Source organism: Musa acuminata, chromosome BXJ3-11 (genome assembly GCF_036884655.1).
Source record: "Musa acuminata AAA Group cultivar baxijiao chromosome BXJ3-11, Cavendish_Baxijiao_AAA, whole genome shotgun sequence".
NCBI lineage: Eukaryota > Viridiplantae > Streptophyta > Magnoliopsida > Zingiberales > Musaceae > Musa > Musa acuminata.
This window is the reverse complement of record NC_088359.1, coordinates 27,968,827-27,982,594: the sequence shown is the minus strand read 5'-3', so window position 1 is coordinate 27,982,594 and position 13,768 is coordinate 27,968,827. Positions and strand designations below refer to the sequence as shown.

Here is a 13,768-nt window from a genome sequence, read left to right as displayed (position 1 = left end):
GGTGATAGATTTGATGTATGCATGCAAGTAGGACGTGCACGGGGCACGGTTTGATTGGGAGATGTAGACACTTCCAACTTATTCATGTCCGATTAACGATTTGTTTGTGAGTGACCTATTAATTGGTCACATTTTTTTCGTGAAATGTGTTGGATTTATATTATTCTGGGTGGCACAAATTATATTCTATCTAAATCAAAAAAGGTCCTTTGTGTCAGAGAATTTTATGACTCAAATTTTTAGTATTATTTAGATAGAATGTCGTTACCTATTGTCACTAAGAAATTAAAAAAAAATGATGTAGAAATAACTTTTGAAAGGAATGCGACTAAATAAGAATAAAAGAATATACTGAAGGAATATATCGAAGACGACTCTTTTCCTTTATTAAAACGAAAGAAAAGGATTCGAACAAAATAGATGAGACGAAAGAGTACGGGTGAATGAAAAAGAAAAAAATAAAACATAAATTTCACTTTCACTCCATAGACATGTGGAATTGAATAATCTACCATAGATTAACATCTTAAATATCATACAAATAAGTTTAGTGACTTGGGTTTGAATATTTATTGATTTTTTTATTATTTTATTTTATTTTATCGATTAGAATTAGAATCGACGACTTTAGAACGGTTACCATTTTCGGCGAAACCAGAATCATCGAATTCAAAACCTAAGAACATAAAAGGTCTGTAAAGGGTAATGTAGGAAAAGCCATAATGCGAGCTTCCCGGGATTTGCCTGAACTGCATGCTTCGACTATGAAAGCTCTTCCCACCCCATTCATTGGACATGATTGGGAAGGGAGCATTACCTTAAAAGATGCCTCTCTTTCCATGGGACAACGACCCTACCAAGTGTTAGAACTTGGGACACTGTCCCTTTGCGGTCGTTGTGGGTGTCTCTCCTACTACTGAACTCCCTCCTCCCTCTTGCCTAAAGGCCGGCCATCTTCTTTGTTCCTTCCACACGTCAGGTGCCTCTCATTGGGTCCTCGAAAAGGATGAGAGGGTCCTCCGCACTTAGGGTTTCATGTCTTTGGGAGATCATCCTCCTCCTCCATTTTATTGCCCCTTTGCGTGCTTCCATGCTTCAAGCAACAGTAGATGACAGCGATATATATGTCTCTAGCAATACATACGCAGTGATCGGACGACAGACATGCATGCATGCATGCATCGTCCATGTATGCAGGCAATGTACCGAGACGATGAAGGTTGAACTGAAGCTTTGTTGCGTGGTGGCCTTCCGAGGAGAGGACCACTGAAGTGTCATGGTCGGCATTAATCAGCAGACGACAAGTCGATGGCGACCACACCATTCTGCCGAGGGTTAGGGAAGGAAATGATTAGCCGTAGGACCAGCAGGCAACGCACAGAATCTTTTGGTAGGGAAGAAGAGGATTAGCTGACACTTTCGATCCATCGTATATATACTTCTCGTGAAAGATCTGCTACTGCAGCAGCATATCCGAAGCTGCCATACGATGTTGCACAGTAATTAACCCTCACCGACGATACTTTCCACTAACAAAGTAGATTCCGAAGCTTAAAATCTCGTTAATCCAATAATGGTGGAGTGAGAGATAGAAAGAGAAGTACGAGGCGTGAAAGCGAGCCTTGTGACCACTCCACCCAGACTTTTCTCCTTCTCCTTTGTCGGCGGAGAACACACAGAAAAAGACCAATGATTTCCAATAGATCCTCTCCTCCTACGATAAAGAATTTGTTTATTAAGTATAAAAATACTTTTATATAAAATAAAAATACTTTTATTTTAGATTTTTGGGTATCGATCTCTTTTCCCACACAATAATTACTCGGCCGCTATTTTGGTGCTATAAAAGATTCCGCTGAATCTTTTGCCAACACACGATCATTAATCATGTCACGACTTTTGACGCTAATGATTCAAGGAGATATGCACACAGATGGCGGAATTGGCCGCAATTGGCAACACGATCGTCGCGATCACAGCCGTCCGATGATGGTTCTTCCGTGGGGGTCGGGTGGCTCGGGCTAAGTAGTGACCCGAACGGATCAACATCAAGAAGCACGCTAAGATTAAAGCAAGGCCAGTGGGGCTGATGGGCATGATGGATACGAGGCCAACTCTTTGGACCACGCACAGCAGCCACATCTAACATAAATGTTTGGTGATGGAGCTTCTCAACTATACCTGCAAGATTGCAATACAGTGGGGTGTGTTTCTAGAAATCTGTCATGAACCGACCCTATCTAACATTGAATCTACGTGAAACTGGTGATACACAGCCTTGTGCTACGAAATGACTATGGGTCAATCAGGACTGGATGTGTTATGTCGGGTTCTGGTGATAATAAAATGTCTATCGAGTACGCTGTATATAATTCCCTCGTTAGGCTGACGATTCCAGGAACATACAAAAACGATACTACACAAGAACAATCGAGCATACTGCGATTACAACAATCTTTCTAGTTATATCTTCAAAGAACAAATAATCTGTATTCATTGGACCATCGAGAGGTTTTGTCGGATATGCGCTCGATGTAATTTTTTAAAAGAAACAAGATAATATATATTTTTTCCCTCAAAATGAAGTGCAATATGCAAATATTTTTCGCCATCCAAGTTATGAATCTTGCATCACATCTTCTCAAGAAGAATTTACCTCTTTCGGACATGACAACTCAATAAATAGAACAGAACGGATTAGTTTTACCAAGTGGGATTGACGGCCAAAATCATGTTCCTGTAAGTTCCCATGAGAACAGTGATACTGCTAATATAAAGGAAGATGCCAATTCTCTTACAATATGCACACAGGATTTTGTTCTATCGACTCAATCATGGAGCTTTCCATAGAAAGGATAAAAAACGCCCCTGCTTCCTCTGGCAATCAGTTCCTGTTGGAAGTCTGAGACGGATATCTTGTTTCCTGGTCTTTCTTTAGTTCCAACAACACACAGCTTTACTGCTACTCTGACAGAACTGTTCTCTAACCAGTTTCTGGCCATCAGAAGATTTTCTTGCTCCTCCGTTTCCAAATCTGTACTGGCCTTTGTATGATACGCTTGTGGTAGGATTGGCAGGAAAGGGCTGCATGGGTTGCTTCAAACCCAATCTGAGGATAGGAACTCAAGTCAGTTATTACTTCTACTGATAGACATGACTGCAACCTTCAAGGTTTCTTCGGTTCACATCAGACTTACTGCCCCCATCACTGTAACAGTAGGCATCAACCCTGAGAAGGTGACGAACCATGTAACTTCAGAAAGAGAGAGAGAGAGAGAGAGAGGAAGAAGAAACCTCAACTCAAACCTAACCACTTGATTGTCAACTTTCTCTCTCACATATACTTTTAAGCTCAGCCCACTTCTTAATTCCAACCCCACCACTGCAACTACAGTTCCTCAACCTCCCACAAATTCTTTCTTCCACTCTCAAAATTCTCCACATCCTAATTCACTAAAGAAACCTTCTTCTTGCGGCAATCGGCCAAATGGGAGGGCACTCCTGCTGCCACAAGCAGAAGCCAAGAAAAGGCCTCTGGTCTCCTGAGGAAGATGAGAAGCTCATCAAGCACATTAACAAGTATGGCCATGGGTGTTGGAGCACTGTCCCTAATCAAGCAGGTATGCTGAAGTGATGATGGCCAGTTGCATGCTTTCCTCTCTGTCTTATGTCCTTCACGTACGCAAGAATTGCCAGGTCTTCAAAGGTGTGGAAAGAGCTGCAGATTGAGGTGGATCAACTACCTGAGGCCTGACCTCAAGAGAGGTACATTCTCACAGCAGGAGGAGGACCTCATCATCGAACTCCATGCAGTCCTGGGAAACAGGTACAAGCAACACCCCTTGTCTTTTCCAACGATGAAGTCCATGTTCTATGAGGGCTCAGTTTAGCTGATGCTTCCATGTCTTTGACTTCATCAGATGGTCAAAGATTGCAGCACATTTGCCGGGGAGGACGGATAACGAGATCAAGAATTTGTGGAATTCCAGCATCAAGAAGAAGCTAACACAGAGAGGTATCGACCCCAGTAGCCACAAGCCACTTGTCAAGGTTGATGGTGGTGATGATGATAAGGTGGCCAGCAACAGCGACAAGAATTCTGACTCCAGCGATCTCCAGTCGGTGATTGATAAGTCCATGGATGAGAGCAGCACCTTGAAGAAAGAAATATTCTTGGACCAGTTCCTCACGAGTTCATCAAGCTGCTGTTCTTCCAATTCAATGGGTTATCTCCCTTTTCCACAGGTAAGCTTTGCTCCTGACTACAGCAGCAGCAGTCAGGCGACTTCCATCACGATCAACTCGAATCCACTCTTCTGGTTGAACTGCAATGCAATATCCACCCCAATCACAACTCTTTCGACTTCCATGGCTCTGCCACCAAGCTATGAAGAAGAAGATGATACAATCCCTGGCTGGTACACTGGCAACCGGAAAAGCGTAAATGATGGTGGTCGCATCATGCTGCAGAGCACTTGCTCCTTCGACAGTGGCGTCTTCTCCTGCTCAGAATTGACATCTGAGAAAGATGTGCAAGCCCACCTCGGAGACGAGATGGAGGACCTCAAATGGTCAGAGTACCTTCACGGTGCATTCCAAAGCCAACCCATGTATGGTGACATCAAGACAGGAAACCAATCCCCCATGAACACTGTGAGTTCTTTGTACCAGAACCAGCAACTGCGGCAGGAGTTGCAAGCTTCAGACATCCATGGCAAGAGGTTCCACTCTGTATCTCTGGGCTTTGAGCATCTATAGATTGGGAAAAGATCAGAACGACAAAAAGGAGTTCTGCTCTCAACAGACAAATCAACTTACAAAGCTTGAGCAGTAAAATTCTTCGAAGTCATAGAGCATGCATACCTTATACTTCTTTTCTCGTTCATCTAGGGCTGATGATATACAAATTCTATCAGCTCTTCATCCTTGCATATTCTGTGGAGCGTCAAAAACAAAAGCTTGTAGTAACCAGTGTCTTTCACTTTATTCTTATATATCCTTGCTTTCATGGCTTTGCAATCACTTGTCTCCAGAATTTCTACCTTGTGTATGCTGAATCTTCCTTGTTCATGTGCCATGGTAACAGTGAGATGCAAAATCTATCAATTCCTATGGCAGTCAACATGGATGTCCACAAAAGTCATCACACAAACTGTATGTAGTTCTAAAGACATGAGTTTTTACTGTCAATTTTTTGTTTGTTCATCTGATAGCTACATGTACACTAATGAAACTGGGTAAGAAGAAGATTAACCAAAGATAGAACTCTTGTGCATTATGTATTCTCCAGCTACATGTACACTAACAAGAAAAGAATCAAAAGAAAGATGATCAAATGTCAGCCTTATTCCTTTACTTTTCCTGCAACAAAAGAACTGTCTCTAACTTGAACTTCCAATCCTTAAAATGGAGATAGCAACTAGATTATGCTAATTATATTAATAAAGTGGTGTTAAATAGATGACAAAACTCGAAGTACTGTCATAAATCATTAGCAAACAAGTATGTGATAACAAAGATGCCAATCTTTTTCATATGACTGCTTGTTATCAACAATCTGGTGAGCATGACTGGTGCAGGGACACCATGATTCATGAAGCTATGAGCATCACTGCTATGAAGAATGAGCAGATGTGTCCTGTAGCATGGATAATAATGTTCCATATCAATCTTTTCACCTCCCTATCTAATGAACAGTGGTGAAGAAATATCCCAGTTGAAACAAAGACATGAAGAATGGAACCTTTGTGACTTCAGAGCAAACAAGGATTTGACTCCTACAGTCTGCAGAAGACAAATTTGATGCATCAGCTTGCCAATCATAGGGAATTCCACGCATCTTATTCTGAAACAAAAAGGGTGTTGCAGAAAAAAAGTCACCCATGTTAAAACAACAGTCAGTAAACCACCATAATTTGGATAGATTAAATGCCTAATTTAGATCGTAAACTTTTCATTAATACAATAGAATATCCAGGGGACTATCCATCAACCATTTGAGACTGTTGATGATATGGCAGGAACATAAAATACAGATACATCCATTGTCATGAACTCAGATGCATTTTTTCTGCATTAATTGATTAGGCAATCATAATTGTCTCAGTTGGCTGAAATTTGTCAAGAAGTAGTAGCAGGAAATTTAGACTGAGTAGGGAAAACATTTATACTAAATAAATAGTCTAAGATCTATTACTCCCTAACTGTTTTTTATACTGCCATGTATATTAGGTGACAGATGAAATGACAATAAACAATAGACACCTTAAGCTCACTAGCACATGAATACATCAATCAATTTGAGAGTTACAATGACAATATTTCTAAGAGTCAAACATCACAGATAGACGGCAGAAATAGCCCAAGCTTCTTTACTATGTATTTTTCACCCCTGACCAACAATTTGAAACTATGCTCAAGTTTGCACAAGTTTCAATGCCTACCAATTATGTGAAGAAGTGAGCGGCTTAAAACTTTCTTTAGTGTGACTCCCTACAAGCAAGTTGTATATATTGATGCATGGTATCACTTCTATTGTGGTTTTCCTTAATAAATTCTCATATAAGGAAGGTAAAAAGGTTTCTTTTGGAAAAATGGGTTACATGTTACCATTTGTAAAGAAGATCAATTTTATTCTCATTCCATTAACCATAATGACAAGCACCTGCAGCTGCTGGACAACATAGTAAAGGGAGTCAATCCATAAAAACTGCAGGGAAAGATGTATAATTTTAAGATCCAATGCCACAATTTTCAACATTTGGTCGATGTATGCCTTGTAACAGATTCGTCTGAATAAAACACATGGAAATTATGCTGATGGACTAACAAGACCTTGAAGAGTGAACGCAGACAGATGATACTCACCAAGAATGAGAAAAACACCTTGACAGGCAATAGGACTGCTGATGTCATAAAATATTCCAGAGAACACATCAAGGTAATTAATGAGGATGATAGTCATTAATAATATCAGAGAAGTCGATCAGAAGGCATACAGATAAACACCTCCAATCACCCAAAGATACCATACTTTCCATCACTCCAATATCCGAGTCTCTGCCTCATTCAAGAAGCACTGAGACAAGAATTAGAAGAGAAGGCCATGAAATTTAAAACATTAACTACCTGTGAGCTTCAAATACTTTATAAATAGTCGGGGAAAGGTCGAAAACAGAAGCGTACAGAATAAATGCTAGTCGATTTGGTCGTCCAATTTTTTATTCATCACTTCTTTGTTTGTAATTAATAAATGTCAAACTAAAGCTTTCTACTCAGTTTGTCACTATCCTGAGACGGATGAGAGGGGATGGCATTAAAATAATTTACTATCTAATCACCTGTGACTCTCACAGAATGCATATCAGGTTGGACATTCCCAGCTGGAAAGAATCCAAATTGAGCCTTGGCCCTTAGCTGATTTAAATGATCAGAAAAGATTGACTAGTGCGGCCAGAATGCAAACTTCCATCCTCAGCCATACACGCTCAGTTGGTATTATCGCCAGAATTGAACCTGTAACATGTATAGGATGGATCTTTGTGAAGGTCCTAGATGACTTAGACATTTACTACTATATCATATAGCTATGAATTGTCGATTTCCAAAAATAGATACACCAGTTTATGCATCAAAACCATCACAAAGACACTTGTGTTTCCAAAAACTACATGGTTGAGCTTTTACTAGAAACAAAAATAGCATGTCCATCTTGGTAACAGCATGAGTCGTATACGCACTGCCCAAACTGCATAATTATAGATCTTCCATCTAATAATGCCCCTTGTTTTCGCCAACTATTTCAGTTCAAATTATCAAAAGAAAGTGTTTCATAACCACGAAAAAAAGGCTTCCTTTAATGAACATTGAGAAATCCTACCACTACGCCCAGTGCAGGTGCTACAAGATTTAACGATTGCTAAGAAGTACTCAGTGATCTTCCATGATTGTAGTTGACGGAGATCCAAGATGCTCCTCAATCTTAAAAGTTCCATGACAAAACTCCGTAGGTAAATAAATATACAATGCAAGCACGTGATTATGCTTCCGATTACCCCAACAAAGACCATATCCCATTTACTCCCAGAAAAATCGAATCTTAATCCTCTCATGCCAGCACTTAAGCATGTATAGATAAACAAGTACAAACTAGCTAAGACGCCAGAAACCTAACCTGCACATCCATCGGATGGATCGAAATGTCATTCCTCCTCCTCGCCATCATCCTCCTCCGTTTGGTCTCCCGACAACAACCTCGATACGATCGATGAAAGAGTGTCCGCAAGCCCTAGCCCACGTCAAAATTTGGGCGGCCACGCCGGTCCAATTTGAGTCCTATCGAGCGATCTATCAAATCAGACCCGGTTCGGGCTACGATTGCTCGGACTTTGGGTGGGCCCGAGTCATCTTAATTGGACCCGTGTCAAGTCAAGGTCAACATCTATCATAACAGTAGCGCTCGTCACGCCATAAAGGAATACCCCATAGAATCAAAACGCATCTGCCGAGAAGAGCGGCAGTATAAGCGAGAGTTACTTCCTTGATATCTTCGACAATTCCATCACTGTTCCTATTAATTCAACCCCATTTCACAGTAACGCTTGTCAATGCAAAAGTTGCCTTCCCTTCCAACTTCGTCAAAGCTCATCTGCAGCACTTGATGCTCATACCATAGAATCCAAATGAATCTGACATGGAAGGCAGTATCATAATTAGAGAATTACTTCCCTTGCATGTTCTGATTCGAACTTATCCTCCAGGATGAACTATCCATTTATGCATGCACTTCATGCCGCTGCTACCACAGTCTTCCTTGGGAAGAAGATGCATACCTGTTTGCACGAGGAAGGAAGGAGTGGTTAGCAGTGTTGGGGTCGGAAAACTTTGGTCGACCGGCCTTCTATTTTTGGTCATCCCTTTCTTGCGTTGGTTTTGGTTATATTAGTTGGCGAGGTGATCTCGATCCTGCCTGTTCTTCCTTTCTGACCTCTCTTTCCCCTACAATTACTCGCCACCGCATTCCTTCCCTCGTGGTATATATAGAGATGGTATTATAGTCCCAGGGATTCATTGCATCTTTCCTCGAGTTTCTCTCTTGAAACCTTTACGCCTTCGGCATCCTTCCTCCTCCTCCTCTGTCTCTGTCGAAGATAGGCATGTTGAAGATTGTATCACTGTGAATTATTCTGTAGCACCGCATTGCACTACTGTTCTAATGGAATTCTTCTTCTTCTTCAGGGGGGAAGAGGGTAAAATAGAGACGGAGGGGTGGTTGAGAAGGTTGGAATGGCGACGGTGGCGCCGAACACGACTGCGGCAGCGACGACGTGCAAGCCGCCGATGAAGGCGACGTCGAACGGGTCGTGGCAGGGCGACAACCCACTGGACTATGCGCTGCCGTTGGCCATTGTCCAGATCTGCTTGGTGATCACTGTCACGAGATTCCTCGCCTTCGTCCTGCGACCCCTTCGCCAGCCGCGCGTCATCGCCGAGATCATCGTACGTGCTCCTCGGTCTCTTCTCCTCCTTCGCTTGGTTGGATTTCTCCGTTGGGTTGGTGGAGATGAAACGTTGTGGACATCACGTTGTGTCGCATGATGTGTTGCAGGGCGGGATATTGCTGGGCCCGTCGGCGCTGGGCCGCAGCGAGGCGTTCCTCAACACGGTGTTTCCGAAGCAGAGCCTGACGGTGCTCGACACCCTCGCCAACATCGGCCTTCTCTTCTTCCTCTTCCTGGTGGGGCTGGAGCTAGACATTCGCGCCATCCGCCGCACCGGGAAGCGCGCCCTGGGCATTGCCGTCGCTGGCATCTCCCTCCCCTTCATCATGGGCATCGGCACCTCTGTCGTCCTCCGCCACACCGTCTCCAAGGGCGTCCGCGCTGGCCCCTTTCTAGTCTTCATGGGCGTCGCCCTCTCCATCACCGCCTTCCCAGTCCTCGCCCGCATCCTCGCCGAGCTCAAGCTCCTCACTACCGACCTCGGCCGCATGGCCATGTCCGCTGCAGCCGTCAACGACGTCGCAGCCTGGATCCTCCTCGCTCTCGCCATCGCCCTGACAGGCTCAGGATCCCCCCTCATTTCCCTTTGGGTCCTCCTCACCGGCGTCGGCTTCGTCGTCTTTGTCGCCCTCCTAGTCCGCCCCGTTCTCGACTGGATGGCCCGCCGCTCCCCGGTAGGCGAGCCCGTCAAGGAGATCTACATCTGCGCGACGCTCGCCACCGTCCTCGCGGCAGGCTTCGTCACCGACACCATTGGCATTCACGCCCTGTTCGGCGCCTTCATCATCGGCATCGTCGTTCCCAAGGACGGGCCCTTCGCCGGGGTCCTTATTGAGAAGATCGAGGACCTCATCGCTGGGCTCTTCCTTCCGCTCTACTTCGTTTCTAGCGGCCTCAAGACCAACGTGGCCACCATCCGCGGCGGCCAGTCGTGGGCTCTACTCGTTCTCGTCATTTGCACCGCGAGCTTCGGCAAGATCGGCGGCACCCTCGTCGTCTCCCTGCTTGTCAAGGTTCCCATGAGAGAAGCCCTTACGCTGGGCATCCTCATGAACACCAAGGGCCTCGTCGAGCTCATCGTCCTCAACATCGGCAAGGATCGAAAAGTACGTAAGACTTCTCCTCCCTCTCTCTCTCTCTCTCTCTGACTTAAGCACCGTACTCGTATCGTTTGACCGAGACGGACGTGACAGGTGCTCAACGACGAGACGTTCGCCATACTGGTGCTGATGGCCCTGTTCACCACTTTCATCACCACGCCCATAGTGATGGCCGTCTACAAGCCCGCACGTCGTTCCCCGCCGTACAAGCACCGCAGCATCCTGCGCGACGACGCAGAGAGCGAGTTCCGCATCCTGGCCTGCTTCCACGGCAGCCGAAACATCCCCACCATGATCAACTTGATCGAATCCTCCCGTGGCACTCGGCGCCGCGGCATCACTGTCTACGCCGTGCACCTGATGGAGCTGTCGGAGCGGTCGTCCGCCATCTCCATGGTCCACAAGGCCCGGCGCAACGGCCTCCCCTTCTGGAACAAGAAGCAGTGCTACGAGGACGGCGGCGACCAGCTCGTGGTCGCCTTCCAGGCCTACCAGCAACTCAGCAACGTCACCGTCCGCTCCATGACTGCCATCTCCGACCTCCAAACGATCCACGAGGACATCATAACGAGCGCCGAGCAGAAGCGAACCTCCTTCATCCTCCTCCCTTTCCACAAGCTCCAGCAGATCGATGGTTCAATGGAGTCGATCGGCCACGCCTACCACCTCGTCAACCAGCGTGTCCTCCGCTGTGCCCCGTGCTCCGTCGGCATCCTTGTGGACCGCGGGCTCGGTGGCGCAGCTCAGGTTGTTGCCAGCGAAGTGTTCTACACGGTGGCGGTCCTCTTCTTCGGGGGCAGGGATGACCGGGAGGCCCTCGCCCTCGGGATGCGCATGGCGGAGCACCCAGGGATCCAGCTCACCGTCACGCGGTTCATTCCCCAAGCGGATCAGTTGAGGGGCCGCGACGGAGGAGGGAGCGTGACCATAAGGATGGATGCGAACGAGATCGCCGCCGACGAGGACTACATCACCGTGTTCCGCGACAAGGTGTTGCCCTCCAACGAGTCCATCACGTACGACGATAAGGTGGCGGGAGGAAAGGCCGAGATCGTTGCTGCGATCAAGGACATGGGGCGGTGCAACCTGTTCCTGGTAGGTCAAGCGCCTGCCACCGTAGCTTTGACTGACAAGAATGACTGCCCTGAGCTGGGGCCGGTCGGGAGCTATTTGGCTTCGTCCGAGTTCGGCACGACATCGTCGGTGTTGGTAATCAAGCAGTTCGATCCGACGGCAAACCCACCACAGCAGGCTGACGAGGGGCTGCTGACGTCCGACTTGCCCGATACTCCCGTGGCTGGAAGCGCCCGCCATTAAACTCGATCTCGGTACGGCTCTTTCGAAGCTTATAATAAGCGTATTAACAATGGATGTATCATAGAGAAGCGAAGAAGAAGAAGAAGAATTCACTTCAATCATATCTGAAAAGAAATATGTGAATGAGATAAAAACAAAATTAAATGAAAAAATAGGATCGGATGAATAAAGGGGATGCATTATTAACTCGATTTGTTGAGTTGCATTATTAATATGCTTACATTGATTGACGCATACATAACCCAACCACGTTATAACCTATACAAAAGATGACATCCACCACTCCCGACGATGATGACGACATGAGAAGAGGATGTCATTCGAGCATAGGGATCGTTTGATACACATCATGCTTTTTTCTTTTTCTAGGATGTCATTAATTGCCTTTAGCTAAAGTGTTGTTCTTATTTAGGATTAAGAAGATATGAGCTAAAGTAAGCTGAGGATGAGTTTGTTTTATTTAATGATTTTCTTTAATTCCTTTAATTTATATTTGTCAGTTATACCTACGTGTCGATAAATTATAACCTATATAAATTATATCATTTATCTTCTAGATAATAAAAGGATTTTGACATATAAGTATCTCAACAACACAATAACCTATTAGACATGTAGTCATGTAGTTGCGTTGATAAAACATTACACCCATGTTAGCATTAGCTCGACATTATTTTTGATATACGATCATCTCGACACATATATGTGGTAACTGTAATGCTAAGGATTTGATAAACATTTACATGATCAATAATGACATACTGACCCTATATAATTATCTAAACAAAATAATTCATCATTAAATTTTGTCGAGCTCCTTACAAAAATGTGTCGAATAATTTGGTAATATAATATTTTTTATTATCGAATTTATAAATATCGTACTAGCATAATTTTATATGGAATCCTACCAAACCACCTTATTCTCAATCCCACAATGTGTATAACATAAATTTTAAGTTACATTAATAAGCTTTAAGTTGCATTGATCACTATTAGTTTCACTAAAAATATAAGGCAATATTAAATATATAATATGCATATTATAAGCTTAATTTCATTGTACACATACATAAATCAAAATAATATGATTTACTTTATCCAAAGAGATGTTATTTGTTGCCAAACTCGAAAGGATTCGACCCAATGAGAAATTTCCACTTCTATCTAATAGAGAGCAGTAGTGCTTTGTCCATAATCTTATATAATTATGAAATGATTATTGTATTAGGTCAAATATTTCCATTCAAAATTGGATGTCAAAGTGAGAAGGGCCCTCTCTTTATAATGATTTACCATGGATGTCAAGTTGAGGAAGACCTTCGGAATATTATGGTCGAAATTTGAGGGCCACATATCATAACAAAATAGAATATGTACCATATCATAAACATCTTTTTATAATATGCGTATATTTAACTCTATAAAGACTCAAAATATGATTTTTCTTGTTAAATATCAACTAGAAGCTTTGCATTTGTTTTAGTTGAATGGTGATCTTACTCTATTTAAAATGGCTTTGGTTTTATGATAGAATATAGAACTATTGATTTTGATTTTTCAAACTCAAGAACTGGAATCATGGTTATAGAACCAAAATGGCAAGTTAATTTTTAGTATTTTTAATTAAAAATAATATATATAAAATATATAATTTTATTTTAAAATTTAAAAGCTAGATACATAACTATAATGAGTGTAATAATACAAAAAAGTTATAAAAATAATTAAATAAATAATACTATTAATATTTGAACATAAGTTTCTTAGGTTTAAAACCAACCATTTAATCATTATATTATTAGTACATTAACTTTTATAAATATTTATCATACTTAATTAGTTTAAAAC

The 13,768-nt window shown here is 43.3% G+C and overlaps 2 protein-coding genes and 1 long non-coding RNA gene across 6 annotated transcripts; 2 read left to right on the top strand and 1 right to left on the bottom strand.

Moving 5' to 3' along the window:
* Positions 1-2,683: 2,683 nt before the first annotated feature.
* LOC135652147 (uncharacterized) lies at positions 2,684-8,289 on the bottom strand. Of its 4 annotated transcripts, XR_010502067.1 has the most exons (5): positions 8,174-8,289; positions 7,341-7,515; positions 5,744-7,078; positions 4,864-5,638; positions 2,684-4,752 (listed from the first exon to the last, which is right to left on the bottom strand). It is a non-coding gene; the product is annotated as an uncharacterized LOC135652147 (long non-coding RNA). The 4 variants fall into 4 exon arrangements; XR_010502064.1 differs by having other exon boundaries at positions 4,864-7,078; XR_010502065.1 differs by having other exon boundaries at positions 4,864-5,845.
* Positions 3,487-5,022, top strand: LOC103971591 (transcription factor MYB61-like). Its single transcript, XM_009385646.3, has 3 exons — positions 3,487-3,620; positions 3,697-3,826; positions 3,921-5,022. Exons 1-3 carry the CDS (start codon positions 3,488-3,490, stop codon positions 4,756-4,758), a joined length of 1,101 nt encoding a protein of 366 aa, XP_009383921.1. The 5' UTR covers position 3,487; the 3' UTR covers positions 4,759-5,022.
* Positions 8,290-9,241: 952 nt separating the features above from the next.
* LOC135652146 (cation/H(+) antiporter 19-like) lies at positions 9,242-12,082 on the top strand. Its single transcript, XM_065172893.1, has 3 exons — positions 9,242-9,498; positions 9,608-10,606; positions 10,694-12,082. The coding sequence occupies exons 1-3, from the start codon at positions 9,286-9,288 to the stop codon at positions 11,915-11,917; spliced, it is 2,436 nt and encodes an 811-aa protein (XP_065028965.1). The 5' UTR covers positions 9,242-9,285; the 3' UTR covers positions 11,918-12,082.
* The last annotated feature ends 1,686 nt before the right edge of the window (positions 12,083-13,768 follow it).

Excerpts from the sequence above, each read along its gene's own strand:
- LOC103971591 (XM_009385646.3), top strand. The coding sequence starts at position 3,488 with ATGGGAGGGCACTCCTGCTGCCACAAGCAGAAGCCAAGAAAAGGCCTC. Across the intron at positions 3,621-3,696 it reads CACTGTCCCTAATCAAGCAG|GTCTTCAAAGGTGTGGAAAG; the intron begins GTATGCTGAAGT and ends AAGAATTGCCAG. Across the intron at positions 3,827-3,920 it reads CATGCAGTCCTGGGAAACAG|ATGGTCAAAGATTGCAGCAC; the intron begins GTACAAGCAACA and ends TGACTTCATCAG.
- LOC135652146 (XM_065172893.1), top strand. The coding sequence starts at position 9,286 with ATGGCGACGGTGGCGCCGAACACGACTGCGGCAGCGACGACGTGCAAG. Across the intron at positions 9,499-9,607 it reads GCGTCATCGCCGAGATCATC|GGCGGGATATTGCTGGGCCC; the intron begins GTACGTGCTCCT and ends GATGTGTTGCAG. Across the intron at positions 10,607-10,693 it reads ACATCGGCAAGGATCGAAAA|GTGCTCAACGACGAGACGTT; the intron begins GTACGTAAGACT and ends CGGACGTGACAG.